This window comes from Hoplias malabaricus, chromosome 8 (genome assembly GCF_029633855.1).
Source record: "Hoplias malabaricus isolate fHopMal1 chromosome 8, fHopMal1.hap1, whole genome shotgun sequence".
Lineage (NCBI taxonomy): Eukaryota > Metazoa > Chordata > Actinopteri > Characiformes > Erythrinidae > Hoplias > Hoplias malabaricus.
Genome location: NC_089807.1, coordinates 2322282 through 2343284, shown reverse-complemented (window position 1 = coordinate 2343284; position 21003 = coordinate 2322282). Strand labels below are relative to the sequence as shown.

The 21003-nt window shown below is 39.0% G+C and overlaps 1 protein-coding gene across 2 annotated transcripts; it reads right to left on the bottom strand.

The window, feature by feature from the left end:
* Positions 1-46: 46 nt before the first annotated feature.
* tdrd9 (tudor domain containing 9) lies at positions 47-20766 on the bottom strand. 2 transcript variants are annotated; one of them, XM_066679016.1, is made up of 35 exons: positions 20443-20766; positions 18776-18852; positions 18081-18157; positions 17504-17725; positions 17213-17335; positions 17004-17084; positions 16600-16764; positions 16190-16293; positions 15961-16080; positions 15413-15497; positions 15221-15278; positions 14988-15092; positions 14700-14797; positions 14327-14458; positions 13830-13989; positions 13427-13490; positions 12934-12997; positions 12738-12782; positions 11490-11543; positions 9773-9889; positions 9034-9141; positions 8607-8707; positions 8081-8254; positions 7687-7798; positions 7216-7440; positions 6859-6948; positions 6214-6471; positions 5046-5213; positions 4863-4933; positions 4652-4761; positions 4070-4166; positions 3559-3697; positions 2886-3004; positions 959-1031; positions 47-779 (listed from the first exon to the last, which is right to left on the bottom strand). In XM_066679016.1, the coding sequence occupies exons 1-35, from the start codon at positions 20568-20570 to the stop codon at positions 681-683; spliced, it is 4023 nt and encodes a 1340-aa protein (XP_066535113.1). In that variant the 5' UTR covers positions 20571-20766; the 3' UTR covers positions 47-680. The 2 variants fall into 2 exon arrangements, with proteins under 2 accessions (XP_066535113.1, XP_066535114.1); XM_066679017.1 differs by lacking the exon at positions 959-1031.
* Between the last annotated feature and the right edge of the window lie 237 nt (positions 20767-21003).

Below are 21003 nucleotides of genomic sequence, written 5' to 3'. Positions count from 1 at the left end.
CTAAAGATGGACAAATCAGAGTAATATTCTTTGCTGACTGCGTACATTAAGATGAGAGAAAGTATAGGTGCAAATTTTCAACCAAACTATCTGCTTAGCTTTTACTATCGGCTTTTGCTTTTTTGTGGCTTGAGTGAAAAAGAGGATTAAAGTGTAAATCAAAAGCTGCTGCAGATTACAAGCTAAATTGGAAATGAGTGTATAAAATTACTCGTTAGGGACAAACCTTGTACACACTAAAACATCTAGACTGATGAGAACATTTGTGGCATGAGAGAAAACAGTGGAAAATTATTTTTTCCTGGTTAATTCCAGGGGGTGGTCTCTAATTCAAAATACTTTAGAGCCTTAAACAATACAAAACAACACAACACACTTTATTAGGAAAAGAAAAACAAAAGAATTCCAATCCAGCATTTTTTATACTATTTTGAGAACCAAATATGAAATAAGGTGAAGACACAGATTGCTGCTGTTAGCTAACAACAGGAAACAGATAACAGGTAACTCTTATTAAATAACATAAAGGCCACTGGGGCAAGATAATAGAAATAAACAAATACAGAGTCTGATAACGGCAAACCACCAATCAGAACAAGCCACCGGTTGTGGGTTACACCATTTTTAAGGACATCACTACAACACTAAACCATAGCCACAGCATCACATGGCCACAAGCATCACATGTTGAGCAGAGTTACAGGATGCAGCTCGAACAGAACCCCTTTAGTTCTGATGTCATCTTTCTGTACAACCTCCATCTGCTGGGATGGGTCAACCTAACACACACACACGGTTACATTCCTGAGGCACAACACTGTAAATATTTCTAAAATCTATGGCTGTTACTAGTGTTAAACTGGTACAATACTGATTACCTTTATTTTAACATTTTAAAAGTCCAGACAGAGTAACATTACAAGAATGCACAATATAAATAATAATTAAAGTGTGGTACCTGATTCCATTTCTTTTGTTTGTCATAATAAACAGGAGTGCGATCTTCTCTAACAGGAGTTTTACAGAAGAGCCTAAAACATTGTATATTCTTATTTTTTTTTTTAAACACAATTATTCTAAAATAATTGCTAAAACTATAGAGAGAATATAAGCAATAGGCCTAAAGTGAATGTTTTAAAACTTCTAAAAACATACATTTTTGAAAGAACTGACAAACGAGGTCAATATCAATAATGCCCTTTAGTACGCGTGGCACTTGTACTGTTATTTTAGGGCTCTAATGATGCAAAAAACTATCATGTTGTTTTCCTTAGGCTGAGCATTGCCTTTCCATTTTATCTTTGCATGTACAGAACTCTCACTTTGTTTCTCTCAATTTTTGCCTGTGGATATAGTCTTCCTGGTCTCCAGAGTATGGGCTGGGCTCAGTCCCTTGGAAAAAAAAGAAGCAGGGGAATGCTGCCCCACACCTTTCCTTACGATGTATAACTAACCTAAGATTTTATTTTAAAGGCTAAGCACCACTTAATGGACCTCCGTGAATATTTCACATTATTGTAGTTACTGACAGATATAAGTATGAATTAAAATGAAAATAGCAGCTTAATTTGCTTTAAAACTGACAATTTTATTAAATTGACGGAAAAACCCGAGCTCGCTACGGAAATTCTTGAACGCGACCGTGACGTCACTGGTGGACAACAGCTGAACAACGCCGCGGTAAAACACCGTTATGACCGACTGTTATGACAGTATCTAGCTAAATAACCAACATTATTCATGACAATAGCCTAGCAATAAGCTAAACTCAAATGTAGAGGTACTGTTATTCTTGTAAATGTGATCGAAGTCGAACTCGAATTCATCCGACACTATAAACCTCCGTAATGCAGCTACGTAGCCGAGTATAATCTGAGACACCGAGTTTAGCGAGTCAAGCTAACGTTAACTAACACCAACTAAAACAGGCGAAGTGAGTGTCCTTACCCTGTTTACCTCCATGTTACAGAGGCTCTTCAACACCTTTCGTTGGTGTCCTTACATGCCCATATTGTTGGAAAAGCGCCAGTGAAATGAGCTACAGATAACGGAGTGAGCGGATGGTCCTTTCCAAAGTGCCCATTTAAAGTGGACAAATTTAGTCCATTTTCTGGATATTTTGGGATCTTTGGGCCATTTGTGCACAGATGTCCCACTGTACATTGAATGATTGCAGCCACAAACAACACACCTTTTCGTCATTTTGCATTAAATTAAGTGCAGCTTCTAGAGTTGTTGTCCACCATCTACGTCACAGGCAAGACGCCTATTAGAGTTTCCGAACACCGGGGGGGGGGGGGACCAACGGTCTTTTAAACCTTATTCCTTCAATTAGTAAGAAATAACATGTTTTCTGACTATCAATAAACACAAGTTAGGAACTCAAACTCCACTGTATTTATTTGTTTGACACTTTCATATCGCTGCTGCTTAACCTTTAAAGACAAACAAATTTTTGCATAAATAAATCTGTGTATTTTATACAGCAATTCATTACTAAATCAGTGTGTAAGTACAAAATGTAATAATGGCAGTGAACAGTCAAATAGAAAACATGAATGTTTGAATGAATGTGCATTATTAAGTGAACATTTTCCAAAGGGAACAAAAATATAATGACATTATTCTGCCAATTCCCATGCAGAATCTGCACAGGCCACAATTTATATATTATTCCTCCAAATATGTAAATTTATTAAATGTTTAGATGTGTGTTCTTTGTGGCGGATGTGTTCTAAATTTGGGGGAGGGGCATAAACAAACATTTTGGCAGATTACAGAATACAACTAATACTTGATTTTGTTTTACTGCATCTTTTATGTTCTATAAAGGTTCCTCAGAATCCACTGTAATCAAATCTGTGATTATTTATAGAGGTATTGACCTGATGAGTCGTTCTCGAGCATCTTCCTGTAGAGAGCTGATCCTCTCTGGACTGAGGTGGAGCAGACCATTTGGACCTTCACACACCAATCTGTTTATCGCTCCCCTCAGGGCATTTATCTGTACAACACACACAATCAGTCTATCTGAACACTTCTACAGCTTCTGTTAAAGGACAAATAAGGGACATTTTGTCAAATTAAGACATTTTTTTAGTTATCACTAATACACTTTATTATATGGTTTAAAATCATATCGTACACGTATCAATAAGATATACTCTATAGTTATACACTATAGTTCCAAAATAAAGTGGCTTTGATTGTTATTGTATATAGGGATGCACACACACACACACACACAATTATTTTGATAAATATGAATTATACTACAAAAGCTTGGTTTGTGGAGTTAAGTCCCTAAGGTTTATCTTAATAATTAATGTCTTTTTGCATTCTTAAAATGTTGGCATTTGTTGGTCCCAACATGAAAGACACAACATTACTTTTGTGTGATCTGTGATTCAGCATTGCGTGTCTAGGACACATGATGTCAATCAGTCAGTCACTTACCAATAAAGGACAAAAGCAACAATCAGGCTTCAAACTTGCTATTACTGTTAATATACTTTTATCAATTTCAGTTTTTACACTGCTCCATCGCACAGACACTACCTCAGTGATGTCCTCGACATCAAACTTCACATCAAATGCTAGCTCGATATCATACTCGGGGAGCAGAGCCTCCTTGGAGTTGGAGCTGGTCCCAAGGCCACACAATGCTCCAGTAAAGCTGGTTCTCTCTCTATCAGTGCTACAGAAGAAAAACACATTGTGAATGTGTGTATGCTAATTCAGTGTGATAGTCTTGTCATTACTTTACTGAAATTTAAAAATTTTACAATTGTAAATTATGATGAACATTCGTGATAAAAAATATTGTTTTTTGCTAAAATTATTTATATATTATAATAATATAAATTATTATATTATTAGCCTTTACTGTTTTATTTTCTTGATGCTAAAATGTTCCAATTTAATGGTGAATGAAACAATTACCTGGGTAAGTTAGCAATTACCAAAAGTTTTCTGTTAAATGCTAAGCTAAAAAAATGCTTTATAATTGTACTATTTTGGAGATAAGCTGTAACACAGAAAGCAGCAGAGTTAAGTTTTTGAACGTTACCGTAACTCCATGATCTGGGTGAAGAGCATGGTGATGAGGGCTGGGAGGCCACGGATGTGAGGCATCAGCGTTGTTTCTTTTAGTAAAACACATGAACCTGTACAAACACTCAAATCAGTTACTTTTTAATCAAATCTAACCCACTGTTTCCCTCCCCTTTTAATCAAATCTAGTTCAATTACCTGGAATCATCTAAAATGGAGGTTTTCGAATCCAGAACTTGGACATTGCTTAATATTTTCATCATTACCACCAATTCATAGAAACCCCCCACATGTGCAGTTCAATGCTAGTTGTTGAGAATAGAAACTATATTATATATATATATTATATACAGAGTGGCGCAGCAGATGTGGGGTTGTGGGTTCCAGCCTCACTCCGAGTGACTCTCTGTGAGGAGTTTGGTGTGTTCTTCCAGTGTCTATGTGGGTTTTCTCCCATGGTCCAAAAAAACAAATTGGTAGATGGATTGGCAACTCAAAAGTATCCATAAGTGTGAGTGTGAGAGTGAATGTACTGCCCTGCGAAGGTGTTCCCTTCCGCCCACTGATTATATATATGAGAAAAAGAGAGGAGTGAGACCTGATGCACTGAGTGAAACCGATCCAGCCACCAGCATCCTCTCATGACTGTCCTGTGGATGATCATTCACCAGCACAGAGTTTATACTGTCTCTCTCTATCACAACAGACCTGGAAACAGTAGGCTAAATTAATACAATTTTACACAGAAGCAGCTAGTGTTGAACAATGAATGCTGTTTGTGTGTATGTGTGTGTGTGTGTGTTTCTCACCTGCACAGTGCACCTGCGCTCATGTTGTGGAAAGTGACCTTGTGGGGACTGGAGGGGCCATGCACTGGAACCTGAGGAAAACATGTTACCATTCTACATCAATACTATTTCCATTTAAAGGTAATGAAATGTGAAGCCTGGTGACAGTGAATATGCTGCCTGTAAGAAGCTGAGTGGCAATACCTTGCACTTGGGGGTGCTGCGGCTGGTTTTAGAGAAGGAGAGCAGAAGGGAGTCAATAAGCTGTTTCTCCTCTTCTTTGCGGCTCTGCCAGGAACTGCTGGTGGAACTCGGAGTAAAGGATCCTTCCTTCAGATCCTCATACAGGCTCTTCAACATTTCATGGGACTGCTACAGTACACAGTTTAACAAAATAATTACATATTTATTAAATTTCTAATATTTATACATTAATTACAGGAGGTCCTTGGGTTACGTCAGTCCTGAGTTACGATGTTTCGTGGTTACGACACATCTCCCATTTACTGTATAAAGCCTTGTTTCGACTTAAGTGGTTTTGCGTCGTAAACGTCGTAACGCAAACTTCGTGTTTGGTGTTGCGCAGCGGAAGAATACACGGTTACGCGGCTCGGGACCGAGGAGGATAGGTGTTAGGTTAGGATAAGTGCTTACAATATGTTATTTACGTACAGTGTGTACGTATGTTCCGACTTGCACCGAAAATCGGTTTACGACGCGACGTAGGAACGGATCAACGTCGTAAGTCGAGGACCCCCTGTATTATTTTGTTAAAAAAATATTCAATTCCTACACATTACAAGAAAATTTACTTTTATCAGAATAAACTGTTCAGTTACAATACATTACTTTTCACCCATTACAAATGTTTTAAACAAAGCTTTTGCAATTAAAACTGAAGAGAATGTGTCACCAGGGGGCACCTGGCAAACTCAAATCTGTTTAGACAAAGCTGAAATTTGAATTTGTCATTCGGTATGAAAGGCTGAGGCATTTTTATTCTCTCAAGCATTATTTATTCTAGTAAATACCAGAATCTAAGCAACAAGATATTACAGTGGATCAGAAAAACCCAAGTGTAAGTGCTGCACCATTTATTAGGGAATAAAAAATTTCAAAGAACAATTAATTTTACATGTTTTGAATAAAAATAAGAAGAAGAATAAGACATTAACAACATTTTTAGTTGATCGGTCATTAGTTTAAACTGAAAAGAACATTAAATGACAGGTAAAATGACATGTGTTTCTGTGTGTGCTAAAAGTAACTATGAGGATTTGTAGTAATTAGTGTCAACAGAGTCTTAATCTGAGGCCTGTACAAACACCTGTAGTGTAGATTCACTAACAAAACTGCTGATGCATGTTATTACCTGGCTCTCAAAGCTCTCAGCTGCATAAAGGGCATGGTCTTCCTTTACCAGCAGGTCGGCCACGCTGACATCACCCGTTTCCAAGGCGACATGGAGGTGGACCCGCATTACGCCATGCAGGATGGAGAAGAGAGTGACGATGAGCGAGCGGCCGCTGACCAGAGTGATAAAACGATTCCTCGCTCGACTGCTCCACTGATCTCCACAAATCATTGATTGAGCTGAGGGACACACACCAGCTATAGCAAACTCCTGAGCCTGAATACACACACACACACAAAACGAAACAAGCAGAAACACATGAAAAACACAGTCACACTAACACGCAGACAAACAGCCAGAAGCTCACAGAAAGCTTTATCAGAGATAATAGATATCCAAGCTATTTATAACAGAACTGAAAACAACTGAATGAGGCAGTAATACACTTCTTTCACTTTTTTAAATAAGTAACACCCCCAATGTCACCATTTATTCCTTGCAGGAAAAAGCAAAAAAAAAATGCACTTGAAGACATTCTGCATGTTTTTTTTTTAAATTCATGTCAGGTTCAGTGTGTAGCAGTTTATAGAAATATTTTCTAAAAAGTACTGTATAAAGTCTTTATTGGAGTCTATATTGTATTAACTGCCATAGAAACAGCACCTGAAAGGGTGGAGTCAGCAGATCAGCAGGGAGTTCTCTCAGACTGTTACATGGCACCTGGGAGGTGTTCCCAAAGTCCACAAAGAACACCTGAACAAAAACACACACACACACAAAATATGCTTTTATTAGTAGTGTGATCATAGAAAATTGACAGAGTAAAAAGAGCCATCTGTGCAGAGGCTTTTCTGAGGTGCTAGATTCCAGGAATGTTCCAACGCTTTGATTTTTAATGTTTGAATCATTTTAATCAGATCTTTACTCTGTAATATCAAACAAGCCATTATATACAATCTTCTAATTTTGCCACATGTGTTTAAAACACAGTTGGCTACAAGTGGGTGTGGTGTGTGTTACCTCCACATTGCTGCCGAGTATGTGCAAAATTTTGGCTCTGTAGTAGCTGGCAGGTTCAGTCTGTGTGTGTGTGTCACAGAATGGAGCGAGACACAGCAAGTTTGGGTAAAGAGAGACAGACACTGGCTTCAGCGGACGCTGGTTTATCTCTGTGGTCAGCTTCCTTTGTTTCTCCATACTGACCTCATCAGCCTGAAAACCCCAGAAATGACCCACCTCCACCACCTACACAAACACACCCAAAGAAGGCGTGAGTAACATTAGATTACTTATGGAACACATACTGGTTTATTTACAAATTACAATTTCAAAAATGTGCCAACATGTTCCAACGTGGACAGGAGCACATCTCCCACATTGTTACACCACTTTTCATTCTCTCAAAATTAAAGATTAGGGGTCTAAAGAAACAAATTGATCCAGGTTTAATTTTTTTTCCATTAATATCTAAAATTCTTCAGTCAAACTGACCTCAGTGATGTTGATGATGAAGACCTGACTGGAGGGAAGTTTCTCTGGCTCAATACTGCTGCTCAAAACTCCAACAGGATATACACTCTGACTCTGAAAATCAACATTCACCCTGAGAGTGAGTGAGAGAGAGAGAGAGTGTGTGAGTGTGAGAGAGAGTGTGAGTGAGTGAGAGAGAGAGAGAGTAAGAGAGAAAATATATTTTATTATTGTCTTTAAGCCGTGTATTGTGAGTCCCAAACTTTGCGTCTAAAATATATATTTTTCTTTTCTTGTTTTAATCCAGATTTTCTGTTTTGAAATGACTTGTCATTCATCACTGTTTTGTTTATTCCATATTTTTAAGTATCATTAAAAGCAGACGTTTGTGTAGTCCATGTGTGTGTGTGTTTACCGTGCATATTTAAGGTGGGAAATGTTTCTCCCCCCAGCACGAGCCTCCACCTCCTCCACTGGATGGACTTGCAGCTGCAAAGGAATCCTCTGTTGGCACAGGAGCAGAGAGAGAGAAACCTCGGGAAGAACACCAGAACCTCTCAAAGAGGAACGATAGAACTCCAAATATGCTCTGAAACACATACACACAAACACATTAACAAAGATCAAGGCAAATTATATTTACAACACAGGATTTCACCGTACGTTGAACAAATGAAAAGGATCCATATATTTTTCTCTTAATTTATTGACGTTTTTGTTCTGGTAAGAAACCAATATATATATAACACTAGAGACCGTAGTCCACCAGTTGCTCTGGATACTTTGTCTGTCCCCTTTCACCCTGCTCTTCAATGGTCTGACCATTGAAGAACACTGTGAAAAGGGGGCACAAAGTATGCAGAGCAGCCAATGAACTACAGTCTAATTATAAACCAAAATGACTCCTGCATGGTCAGCAGAGTCCCTGTCCCCAAGTTTACCTGGAGCCATCAAAGGCAATGGACTTGACCTGGCCACACTGTCTGAACAGAGACTGCAGCTGTTTATAATAGAGGAACGCAAATGGAGGAAGATTACGAACCTAGAGAGAGAGAGAGATCACAGAGATAGAGAGAGAGAGATAAATAGATAGATAGAGAGAGAGAGAGATTAAAAATTAAAGTCTACTTGAGTAGCAACTGTCCAAATCTCAAATTGCTAAAGCTGGATTAAGGAAAAGAACAACATAATTACTTTACTGAAATGCTTTTCTAAATACTTAGCACTAGTCGTGTGTATTTTAAAGTTCAAAAAATGATTATCGTTTTTATCCCACTGGCTTAAGCAAAAAGACTTTAACACCCAACTTCTCAGTGGAACTGGGCATCTGCTCTACAGGACATGAATACAAAAACATTTGTCTGGTACCAGTACAGTGGTTTTGGGGTTGTTTCCAGCAAGTTCTTTAGAGGCAAGCTCCTCATCTATTGTTCCCTGGAGGAAGTAGTTTGGGTAGAAAGCTCCAGCAATTACCACCTGCACAGAAGACGATTTATCAAAGCTTATAACTAGAACAATATTTATAGCTTTCAGGTTGACTACATCTTATTTATTTTATTTACATACTGCATATTCTATATTTGTATTATAGAGAACTAAGGCAAACTTTGCTTCCCATTTATTTCTATGTTTTGTCTCTGAGTTCAAGCCAATATTTATTGTACTTATGTAGTCATTGTACTTTGAAACTTTGAAATACGTATTAAAAAAAATCCATACTTCAAAAACATATTCATGACGCATGATTTATATTGGTTTCACTGTAAAGTTTCAACAGAAACTTTCAAGATAAATTCAAATTATAAAACAGAAAATAAAACCTTTCCTCACTTGTGTTTCATCGGAGAAGAGAACTAGTTCAGAACACTGCTTGTAACGCTTGAACTCATTCGCATTTTACTGACAGAAAACAGTCAGAAAAGCTAAACGTTTTTTGACTGCGACCTAAATGCACTGTAAAATACACTGAAACATCTTGTGTGTTTTCAAAAGTAATCAGACACATGGTTTTAGTGTTAATAAAAGACAAAATGGACAAATAATCATTTTTATTTACTTAATTTAATGAATCTTAATTTTCTTTACAAATCAATTCTAAAGTGAATACCTGCAATATGAACTTCTGTTTGTGTAAGCTGGTGTAGGCCAGTGGAGAGGAGCTCTCAGTGACGTTCATGTTGAATTGAGTGACCCTCTTCTTCAACTCTTCAAACAGTTCAGCCACCTGTGTGTCACACACCCACACACAGAGAGAAAAGAATCTTCTTCTAAATGTTTAAACTTTAAAATACATGTTAGCTGCTGTCCCAACACCAAACCTGCCATCTTCAAAATTCGTTTGTTCAAAACCTAAAGAACCTTCATAGGTCAAAATAGTTTATTGCACACTTTTGGACCAGTTGTAATATCCATAAACTACTTTTTCCTGTAGATTCATTATGACGGAGACACAAGGACATGTAATGATAAGAATGCTATTTTTTCTTATACTGTTTATAAACACCAATCAGACATAACACGAGCACTTCCTTGTTTCTTCGCTCACTCTTCATTCTCTCAGCTTCTCTGACCATACTGGAGCCCTTTGTAGTTCTACAGTTACAGAATGTAGTCTACCTGCCGCTCTTCAAACTGTCTCACCCCTTTTATCCTGTTCTTCAAATGATCAGGACCCCCACAGGACCATCATAGAACAGGTATGATTTGGGTTGTGGCTAATTCTCAGTGCTGCAGTGTTACTGATGTGGTGGTGTAGCATTAGTGTGCTGCACTGGTATGGTCCTGACCCTCGAAGAACCATTTAAAACAATGAAATATTAAGAGCAATAGACGGACATCAGTTTGCAATTGTAGAACTACAAAATGCTCCTATATGATCAGTGGAGGTGAGAGAATGTATGGTTACTGTAGAAACACCAACAGAGGTGGTTATGGTTGATTGATATACAAAATAAAGTTACATCTATACGTAAAAACAAGATCTGTTCTGAGAACTCGGGCTAGGTTGGTGAATGGGGTATTGTGTCATGTTATTGTGCTCATAGGTAATCTTTAGCATATGCTGAAAATATAGTTGGTGTATCATAAAAAGCTCACAAGGAACTGGTGGCAATTAAAGTACAATTTATATTTCAACGCCAACCCTACACCGTAGGCTATGCAAGAGCCATTTGGCGTTACGTCGGCATCACTCTGCAAGTTCACCGCCACACCACTAGGGCTGAATCTCAAACATCTTCCTCCACACTATGTAGTACACAATGTAGTGGTGTAGTTGAATTACTTTTATAAACCTTTAAAGTGCACTATTTAGGGAGTAGATCATTGTGTGGGACAGAGCAGAGTTTACATGAGGTGCCAGGAAAGTAGCTAATACAAAACCGGCACAATTTTCCTGTGTCGTATCACTTCTTGGTGAGTTTTTCCTTTCTTCAAATTTTTATTCATCCCTGAAGCCCACATCATGTCTGAGGAAATCTCTCACTATGAATGGAGTTAATGTATCTGTACCTCTTCGGTTCCGCCAATAACCAATGTGTGTCCGACTTCTGACCAATCACAGTCGTTGCGGTCTGTGTTGACGTGACGTGTAGTTACATTTCTGGAGAAAAGGTATCAGGCTGTGGCATAGGGTTCATGTCGATGCGTAGCCTACGGCGTAGGGTCGATGCAGAAGTATAAATTGGGCTTAAATCTCATGCATTTTTTAAATCTCAGTTTCTCATGTGCCTAAAACTTTTGCACGGTACTCTGTGTGACACTGTATCCTTTTTTTTTTTTTATTAGATTCCTTAATAATCATGGGGTGGCTGGATGCTTTTTACCTCTCTGATTCTTTTGATCTGAATACAGTTCTCTTTGCCCCACTCCAGTTCATCCTAAAACATTGCATGACAAAAAAAGAAAGCTGTTCACTTCTGAATACAATACAGAATACAAAAAAAAACGGCCTTGTAGTTCCAAACACGATGTTACTGTGCCAGATTAATAAAATATATACAGGGGTTGGACAATGAAACTGAAACACCTGTCATTTTAGTGTGAGAGATTTCATGGCTAAATTGGAGCAGCCTGGTGGCCAGTCTTCATTAATTGCACATTGCACCAGTAAGAGCAGGGTGTGAAGGTTCAGTCAGCAGAGGGTAAGAGCACAGTTTTGCTCAAAATAGTGCAATGCACACAACATTATTGGTGACATACCAGAGCTCAAAAGAGGACAAATTGTTGGTGCACGTCTTGCTGGCGCATCTGTGACAGCTATGGCCAAACCTTTGGTCACTCATGCCAATGCCAAACGTCGGTTTCAATGGTGCAAGGAGCGCAAATCTTGGGCTGTGAACAATATGAAACATGTATTGTTATCTGATGAGTCCACCTTTGCTGTTTTCCCCAAATCCGGGAGAGGTTGGGAGGTGTGGAGAAGCCCCAAAGAAGCGTACCAACCAGACTGTTGCATGTCCAGAGGGAAGCATGGGGGTGGATCAGTGATGGTTTGGGCTGCCATATCATGGCATTCTCTTGGCCCAATACTTGTGCTAGATGGGCGCTGCCAAGGACTACCAAAACATTCTGGAGGACCATGTGCATCCAATGGTTCAAACATTGTATCCTGAAGGCGGTGCCGTGTATCAGGACGACAATGCACGAATACACACAGCAAGACTGGTGAAAGATTGGTTTGATGAACATGAAAGTGAAGTTGAACATCTCCCATGGCCTGCACAGTCACCAGATCTAAATATTATTGAGCCACTTTGGGGTTTTTTGGAGGAGCGAGTCAGGAAACGTTTTCCTCCACCAGCATCAGATAGTGACCTGGCCACTATCCTGCAAGAAGGATGGCTTAAAATCCTTCTGACCACTGTGCAGGACTTGTGTATGTCATTCCCAAGACGAAATGACGCTGTATTGGCCGCAAAAGGTAGCCCTACACCATACTAATAAATTATCGTGGTCTAAAACCAGGTGTTTCAGTTTCATTATCCAACCCCTGTATATCATTACTCTGAAACAAAAGACTATCTGTATGTAACAACATCACATAATTAGTGAACAAATGCATTTATACTGACCTTCGGGTGCCTAAACTCTCCTTTACTTCTGGATGTGTACCAGGCCTAAAAAAACAAACGCACACTCAAGGTTACATGACAAGTATACACTATTCTCTAAATGATCTCTTAATGGTTTATATGTCAAAACTATATTTAATCATCATCTCCAACATCAATTATGCTAGTTTTTAAATATTAAGAAGAGCACTTCAACCTTGAAGGCATTGACGAATGCAACAGAATCACTGGGTACACCATGAGTAAAGGCCAGTTTACTCCTACAAGCACAAAACACACACAGACACAGTGAGAGCAGTGAACCCCAGCAGTATGAACAAAAAAAACTAAAACACTCAATCGGCACTAATATGTGCTTAAAATAAACACCAAAATATGCCATATTTCATTCACTCTTTAATTCTCTGTAACTGCGTTTTCCTTTTCAGAGTCACAAAGCGTCTGGGGCATACCTGGCATCATTGGGTTCAAGGTAGGAACACACCCTGAATTGGGCATCGCACATACACACTGAGCCACTCAAACTTTGGCCAATTAGAAACCAGAGCACAGACAAAACAAATCAAAATCTTTACAGACAGTGACATGAGGCAGGGATTGAACCCACAACCCTCAAGCACCTTTTGGGCCACAGTATCACTTTATGGCATATTTATTGATTGTAAATATTATAGGAAATATGAACTCACCGGTAACCTGCAAGATGCTGCAGAGACGGCATTGCAAAGAAACTCTTCAGAGAGAGACACGCAGCTGTAAAACAGACACAGAATAAATGTCATGCTGTTCTTGGCTTTCATAAAGTCCAGCAATTTCAAAACCTATATTCACACCAATTTCAATTGTAACTATTTAAATATTTAGGCCTGTTTTCAGGGGAAAATAAAAACTGCAGCTCTTGCAAGATATACATTTCAGTTCTGCAAAAACATAAAAAAACCCAATAAATATTTTTGCCTTAGTGAAAGCTTTCAAAACTCAAAAGCTCACAGGGGACACTTACATGCAATCCAACTGAGAAAAATAAACCCAGTGGGTATATGCTAACAACTGGTGCCTGTGTGACTAGGACAGAGGCAGTGTGTGCGTTACCGATGATGAGACATTCCTCCAGGCAGCCAAAGACATTTCCAAGCACAATCATCTTCCCCAGGAGCAAATCCACAGGAAGGTGAGCAAGGACGCGACCCAGAAATGTCAGTACACCATCAAAACGCTTATGAGAACTGCTGCTTACTGAAAGAGCACCCATCTACACACACACACACACACACACAGAATCTAACTCACTGGTTAGATATGGATATCACAAACACCACTCCAAGTCATCCCATAAGATAAAGTGTGGAGCTCCATCACCCCAGAGAACACAGCTCTTTTGATCCACAGTCCAGTGCTAGGGGTTTTATACCCTTCTGGCAAGCACTTGGTATTAAGCATGTTGACATTAAACTAGTTTAATTCCATGCCTTAGTTATTATAGTGGTTTCCATAATGTGTCCACAATGAGTGTACTTTAAAGTAACTGAACTTACTCAGTAAAAATGTGATGCACACAATGGACACACAGTGTATAACTGAGTTCTGACCTCTTTCAGCTGTAGAATGGTCCTCTCTATGTTGCTGAGGTTTGGGGGGCTGAGGGCAGTTGACAGAAGAGCGCGAGGGTCACCCATATCCAACAGCTTCACCTTCAACACTATACTCGCCAACGGAGAACGCTACGCACAACAAACAAAAAAGCAAATACACAAACACACAATAAATAAACCAAAAACAAATACACACACAAAAAAGCTGTGGAATACATTTTACTTCTTGGTCCTTTAAGAAATGGTCAAGTAAAATATTTTTTATAATCTTATAAAATAAGATTATACCACAAATCCATTTCTTTTGGAAAAACTGCTGTACATCAGGTGACGAACTGATGTGAATATGACAGGTCAGTTAAACTCTTACCAGCATCTCAGGCACAGCATAATCCGGAATCTCTTTATTCCAGAAATCTCTGGTCACCAAGCGATAACAAAACCCTTTTGATACTCTACCAGCACGACCTGAGCGAGAGAGAGAGAGAGAGAGAGAGAAAACACACCAAATACCTAAAGACAATTAGTCAGAAAAAAGAATGACACTGAATCAAAATATCATAAAATAAGAGTAAAATTGCAACACTTGATGCAACAATCAATACATTTTAATCAACTAAATTATTAGTTTACTAATTATAATCTAATGAGGAACAACCTCTGCGCTGGTTGCAGTTGGTCTTGGATGCCCAGGTCAGACAAAGAGACTGGTAATTTGTCTCTTTATCACACACCAGATGACGAGCCAAGCAGAAATCAATGACTGTCAAACACACCCACACAGAGAGAGAGAGAGAGAGAGAGAGAGAGAGTTTAAAGTCTAGTCTGCTTAAAATCTTAATTGATGTTGTCTTAATTCCATTAGTCAGAGATACTATTCCCACAACTCACCATATTTAACATCTGGCACCGTTACCGAGCTCTCAGCAATATTAGTTGACAAGATGATCTGGACGGGGACACACACCCAAGCATGCTTTAGTGAGTTACAAGTATGTACCACACAGGTCTTCACATTTACAGAGTATAAAATTAACCTGTTTCAATAAAAATCTAAAGGAAGTGAGAGGGCATTTGTTACACCTTTCTGTATCCAGGAACAGGCACCAAGAAGACGCCATTTTGTTCCTCCAGTGTTACTGTGGAGTGCAGTGGATAAACCTGCAACCTATAAACATAAAATCACAGGCCTTGTCTCAGGTCAAATCCACACTGACCTCATCGCAAACCCACAGGCCATGTCCTGATTCAGAATGAAGTAACACTTATAGCACCACATTGGGGAGAATTTTAAGCCTGCTGAATGTGAATGAGTGACATAGAAAGCAGATATCTATGGAGACTCACATATAAAATTAAGTCAAATCAGAATACTGACGTTTCTTCCCACAAAAGAATTCCACAGGCCCACTCCCAATTCAGGAAAAAGGCAGCGTCCCAAATAAATAAATAAATAAAAATCAGGCCTTGCCCTAATTGAGAATAACACAGATCAAATCCTAATTCAGACACAATTCTAAGAAACTGAGGATCTATTCTAAACCTGAGAAACAAAGGCTTTGTCCTTAGTGTCAGAAACCACTCCACACAACTTGCACTGAGCTGTTCAGATTCGTTAATGACCTGCTCACCTCTTGCGGACAAGTTTGGCGAGAGCTTCTTGCATGTATTGAATCTCTGCCAGTCCAGGCAGAAACACCAGCACACTGCCTCTCTCCGGCAGAGATGAACTTTTACCCTCCTGCCAACGGCTGACACACACACACACACAGACACACACATTTTAAATTCTCACCTAAATAAAAAGTTATTCTTCCATTAGAAACAGCTCAAAAACACCAGATGGGTAATTAATCTGACCTTTGATCTTTGGCCTCCATTTCATCAAAGCTCTGGATGAGACTGACAGCAACGTTATACATCTCTATGGTAATGCACGGGTCATCAAGGTGAGGGGAGTCCAGCTAAAACATACACACAAACAAACAAAACAAAAGAAAAACCCCCCAGGTAGTGTAACCATTCAGATTTGGTTGTAAACTTGCGGGAAGGGGAATCAACCCCAAACTCTTTTAGGTCGGTGTTGATTAATACAGCAAAACAAGATTGTGTTGTTTTCAGATGTAAGTAGGATGAATGCAGTTAGGAGAGCGCAGGTTTTCTTTTTGAACTCTCACAGAATTCCTGATATTTGTTTGTGCTTGTTGTGAACTTAGTAATTTGTTTCCTGGACAAAACAAACAAAATCACTACTGTCCCCTTTGACTCACCCTGAAGGGCAGGATGTCTCTGAGGTTGTCAAGGTAGAACTCCTCCACAGAGTATGGCGCTCCTTCCACCTCAAACACATAGGCAGGGTTCATCTGAGTCCGCAGAGGCGTTCCAAAATATTCTGCAAACTCAGCACAGTTTATAGTTGCAGACATCAGGATCACCTGCAGGCAGAGAGTGAGAGGCTGAGAGAAGGAGATGGGGGGGTTGGCTTTTAGTGGATAATTTCTGCCTTTTGTCTGTGTGTCCCAATTTTTTTTTTGTTTGTTTGTTTTAATATTACAGAGTTTTTAAAAATCTACAAAAATGTAATTCATTATTGGAAAATATGCAATACATTTACCTACTGAAGTGTGTGTGTGTGTGTGTTTGTGAGAACTTGTGTTTGAATTTGTGGCTGTACTTTGACATAGCGGGAGTTTGAATGCAATAGTTTTCTGACAACCAGAAGCAAAAAGTCCAGCTCCTCTGTTCTTTCATGCACCTGAAAAATAATGTAGAACAGAATAAAATCATTTAATGGAATAGAATTAATAGGACAAACACTTCAATAGAAGCCAAATCATCCTACACATTCTGGACTGTATTACAGTTCATCAGAATTAAGGTCACCTCATCTATAAAGATGTGTGAGAACTCAGTGAGGCTTTTGGCCAACACCAGTTTCTGCAGCAGGACTCCTGTCGTCATGTAGATGAGTCGTGTGTGTTCTGTCGTCATCTTCTCTAAACCAACCTATATATACACAAACAAGTGATCATTCCAGAAAAAAAGCTCTTGTGAATTTACATAAACCTTAAAAACAAAACAATATTCTGCACTTCTATTCTTTGGGCCGATACCTGAAAGGGTCACACCTTTTTAAAGGTACTTTTCTATGGTCCAGGAATTTTACTGTATTACCTGATACCCCACCAGACTGCCAAGCGTGCATTTCCGCTCCCGTGCTACCCAGCGGGCAATGCTGGATGCTCCAATCTTCCTGGGCTGTGTGACAACTATGTTACATGGTGCATTCTTCTCAGTGTAATAATCAAGGATAAACTGAGGTAGCTGAGTCGTCTTTCCACTGCCCGTTGCTCCACGGATGATTACCACAGAGTTATTCTCTATCAGAGAGATTAACTGGACATACCCATACACACAGACACAAAGAGAGGAAACATGGATTGTAGAGGCACCACTTTAAGAACACACCTGATTCCATAAATAGAACACACAAGCACAAAGTCCCTGCCAACACCATCTGTGCACTGAGATGATCACACAAGAAAAAACATACAAAATCCTAAAAACAAGAAAAAAAAGAGAAAGAGTGAAATAGAAAACACTGCTAATATTTATATTATTTAAACGGTTTATTTTTGACAGCTTATTCATGGTTACATTTTTGGCTGGTTTCATTTATGTGTTTTGCTACAATTCAGGGAGCATGCAGCATGCATGTATGTGTTTTGTGTGTTTTATATATAATACATACCTCCTGTCTATTCTTGGTGATGGGGAGAGCTGGGTACTCATAGCTGGCAAGACGAGGAGGAGGATCTGTCCCAGGACCTTGAAGATAAAGCAAGATTCAAATACAAAAATGACATCAACCACACAGTCAAAACAATCTCCAGTTTTTCTTTTAATACATGGAAAAAAACGCTATTTGTTAATAACTTTTATTATCTTTTTTTTTTCTTCTGCTTTAAATCAACAGTTATATGATACAATAGAGTAATAAGTTTGAACTAAAACTCTCTGTACTGATTACTACCACCTTCCCCAGGAAGAGAACACATTATTTAAAATGACTAAACTCTAAATTTTTGGTTAATAATAAACATTTTACCAAACGCATACAGTGTTACAAAATACATGTTTAATGGCTTGATTTAAAACTCAAAGTCTGCATTTGTATAAAGGTTTTGTCTTTTCGGGCCCTGAGCACACTACAAACCTGGCATTTTGTTCCACACAATGCAAAGAGATAGGCTGCCCCTGGTATAAACAATTATTTCAGTACCTTATACGTTAGCTAACTTCTGCAATGCTTGATATCTTTGTTAATATAATCTGATGCAGTACTGAAGTCTAAGGGTAACCCTCTGTTTTAATGACACTGTACAGGTGTGAAGGGGAGTGTGTGATGGTTAATGACAGTGTTTAAATTTTATAAAAATGTCTCACCAACGCGCACTCCACCTTTGCGGCTCTTTTCTCCTCCTCCTTCTGCTCCATCTCTTACTGGACTGCTTTCATTAGGTCTACACACACACACACACACACACACACACACTAAACGTTACTCTTTTTTAAAAAATGTTTTAGAGGCTTTTATCCAGAGTGATTCAAGTTTTAATCATGTTACAGATGTTGGGGAACTGTTGTCTGAGTAATCACTGGAGCAGCGAGTGTCCTGTCAAAGCTGGGCCTCAAACCACAAGCTGGGGTTCTTGGGATTTTAAGCTGACTGTCCCATCATAGACTAAACCACTAAAAACTCCCATCCGCTAATCAAAACTACATATTTAAAAGTTATTTACAATCCCTAATATCTTAAAAGTTGCTTAAATGCAACTTTACACATTTTCATTCATACACTACACACAAATCTATGCATACACAGCTAGTCCAATCCTCCATACAACCTTCTGGTTAAGTTCACAAGATTGGTTCCTTAGATTTATGACATAAGAAACCATGACTGCCTGAAACTGCCCAATTAAAACCTTTTCTGGAACACTGCAGTTTCCAAGCGGAAATGATCAGCCATGCACATCCTTCAATAGTGGTACTACTTTTTGTGAATGCTAGTGTGTAAATTAGCTAAAGTCCCTGTAGTTTATTCCTGATGCATTTTGGAGAGTATACTATATGGTAGAATGGAAAAACAGTAAAATGTCCATGATATACTTCGGTTGAAAATAATACACAGGACAAATCTTAGCACAGGTTTATTGGTAACAAAAGCCTTTTAAATAAATTGTGGGAATGCTATTAACATCTCATTCCTGTTGTTTTCTAAGTTGTTTCCTCGCATTATTAAGTCGTTCCCAAGCATTAAATGTATTATGAATGGATGTCATCGGCAGGGCTCAGCAAATATTAAAGGAGGCCATGTCATATTCATTTGAAGGTTATATAAAATAGGGTGACCAGATCTGAGATGGGGGGGGGGTTAAACAAGGACTACTGACGTGCAGACTGACCAATTAAATGTTTACAGAGAAGGTTATCGACCAATAACGGTAGCTCTACAGTCAGACCGTCCAATCAGAAGATTTTAGGCTACTTCACCACGCCCCCTTCTCACTCAAGCGAACCAAGCGGGACTAGTTTGTGAACGAAACTTCTCGAAGTTCTATGTAAGCTCTAGAAAAACAAAATCCCGGACGTTTGTGAAATTCCGCCCGGACATTTTTTTTTAAGTCTAAAAAAGAGGATATGTCCGGGTAAAAGAGGACGTCTGGTCACCCGATATAAAATGACATTAAATACTAGCCAATCGAGGACCGAATATATACCACATAAAATAGTGCAGTCAGAAATTAATTTAAAAACGTTTTTTTAAATAGACTCTTTAAGGCATAAGAAGTAATCTCCTGAAACGACCCTCAGGTTAGGTGGAACAGAAAGTTGGGCTAATGAGTTTCTGGCGCGTTAAGGTGGAATGGTAGTTGGACTAATGAACCTCATGCTAAGGCCAGCTCGTTTCAGGATAATTTCCGCGACTGTTCCTAGGAAAGTGTAGGTCCAGAGTAAAACCAGGTTGAAGAACACGGTGTTTATTAATTAATACACCTCATACCAATTTGTGCCCCACAGCCTCGGCCCCTGAGTGAAGCTGGTCTTACCCGGGTTTCTCACTGGGAGAGTCGGGGCCGCTCTCTCTCTTCGGTTCATCGGTGATTCTCACGTTGGCGAACTGGGCCCCGATAGTGAACCACTGAGTGATCTGCTCTGCTGTGATCGCCTGCTTCATTATCTTTTAAACTCAAATCAAAATGAAATAAACCAGAAACATATCACATCACCGTAGAACTCAGTGCTCACGAGCAAACACGTACACAGGCCTCCTGCTCTCTATCACGTCCTCTTCACACTCCTCCGTTTGGTTGGTGGGAAATAATGTGTCGCAAAATTTTAACTGGATCCACTAACCCTCAGTAAAAAGAGAATAAATGTATTATGACTTGAACGAGATTCTTAATTTACAACGTTTTATAAATAGAGTTGTGCACGGGAACCAGATATTAAATAAGTTGGAAGGACTTAAGAACATGACATTCAATGAGTGGGAACGATATCCTAATGTTTGGGAATTGTAATAAATGGGACCAACTTAATGAGTGGGAATGACTTTGAGAAGTTTCTACTACACACAAACACCACTAACTTCAACTGTTCACTGAAAA

What these genes read in the sequence shown, in the direction of transcription:
- tdrd9 (XM_066679016.1), bottom strand. Translation starts at nt 20,570, where the DNA reads ATGAAGCAGGCGATCACAGCAGAGCAGATCACTCAGTGGTTCACTATC. An exon ending in GAGACATCCTGCCCTTCAGG is followed by an intron (nt 16,294 to 16,599) that starts GTGAGTCAAAGG and finishes TGTATGTTTTAG; the next exon opens with CTGGACTCCCCTCACCTTGA. An exon ending in GCAGCACCCCCAAGTGCAAG is followed by an intron (nt 4,934 to 5,045) that starts GTATTGCCACTC and finishes TGTTTTCCTCAG; the next exon opens with GTTCCAGTGCATGGCCCCTC.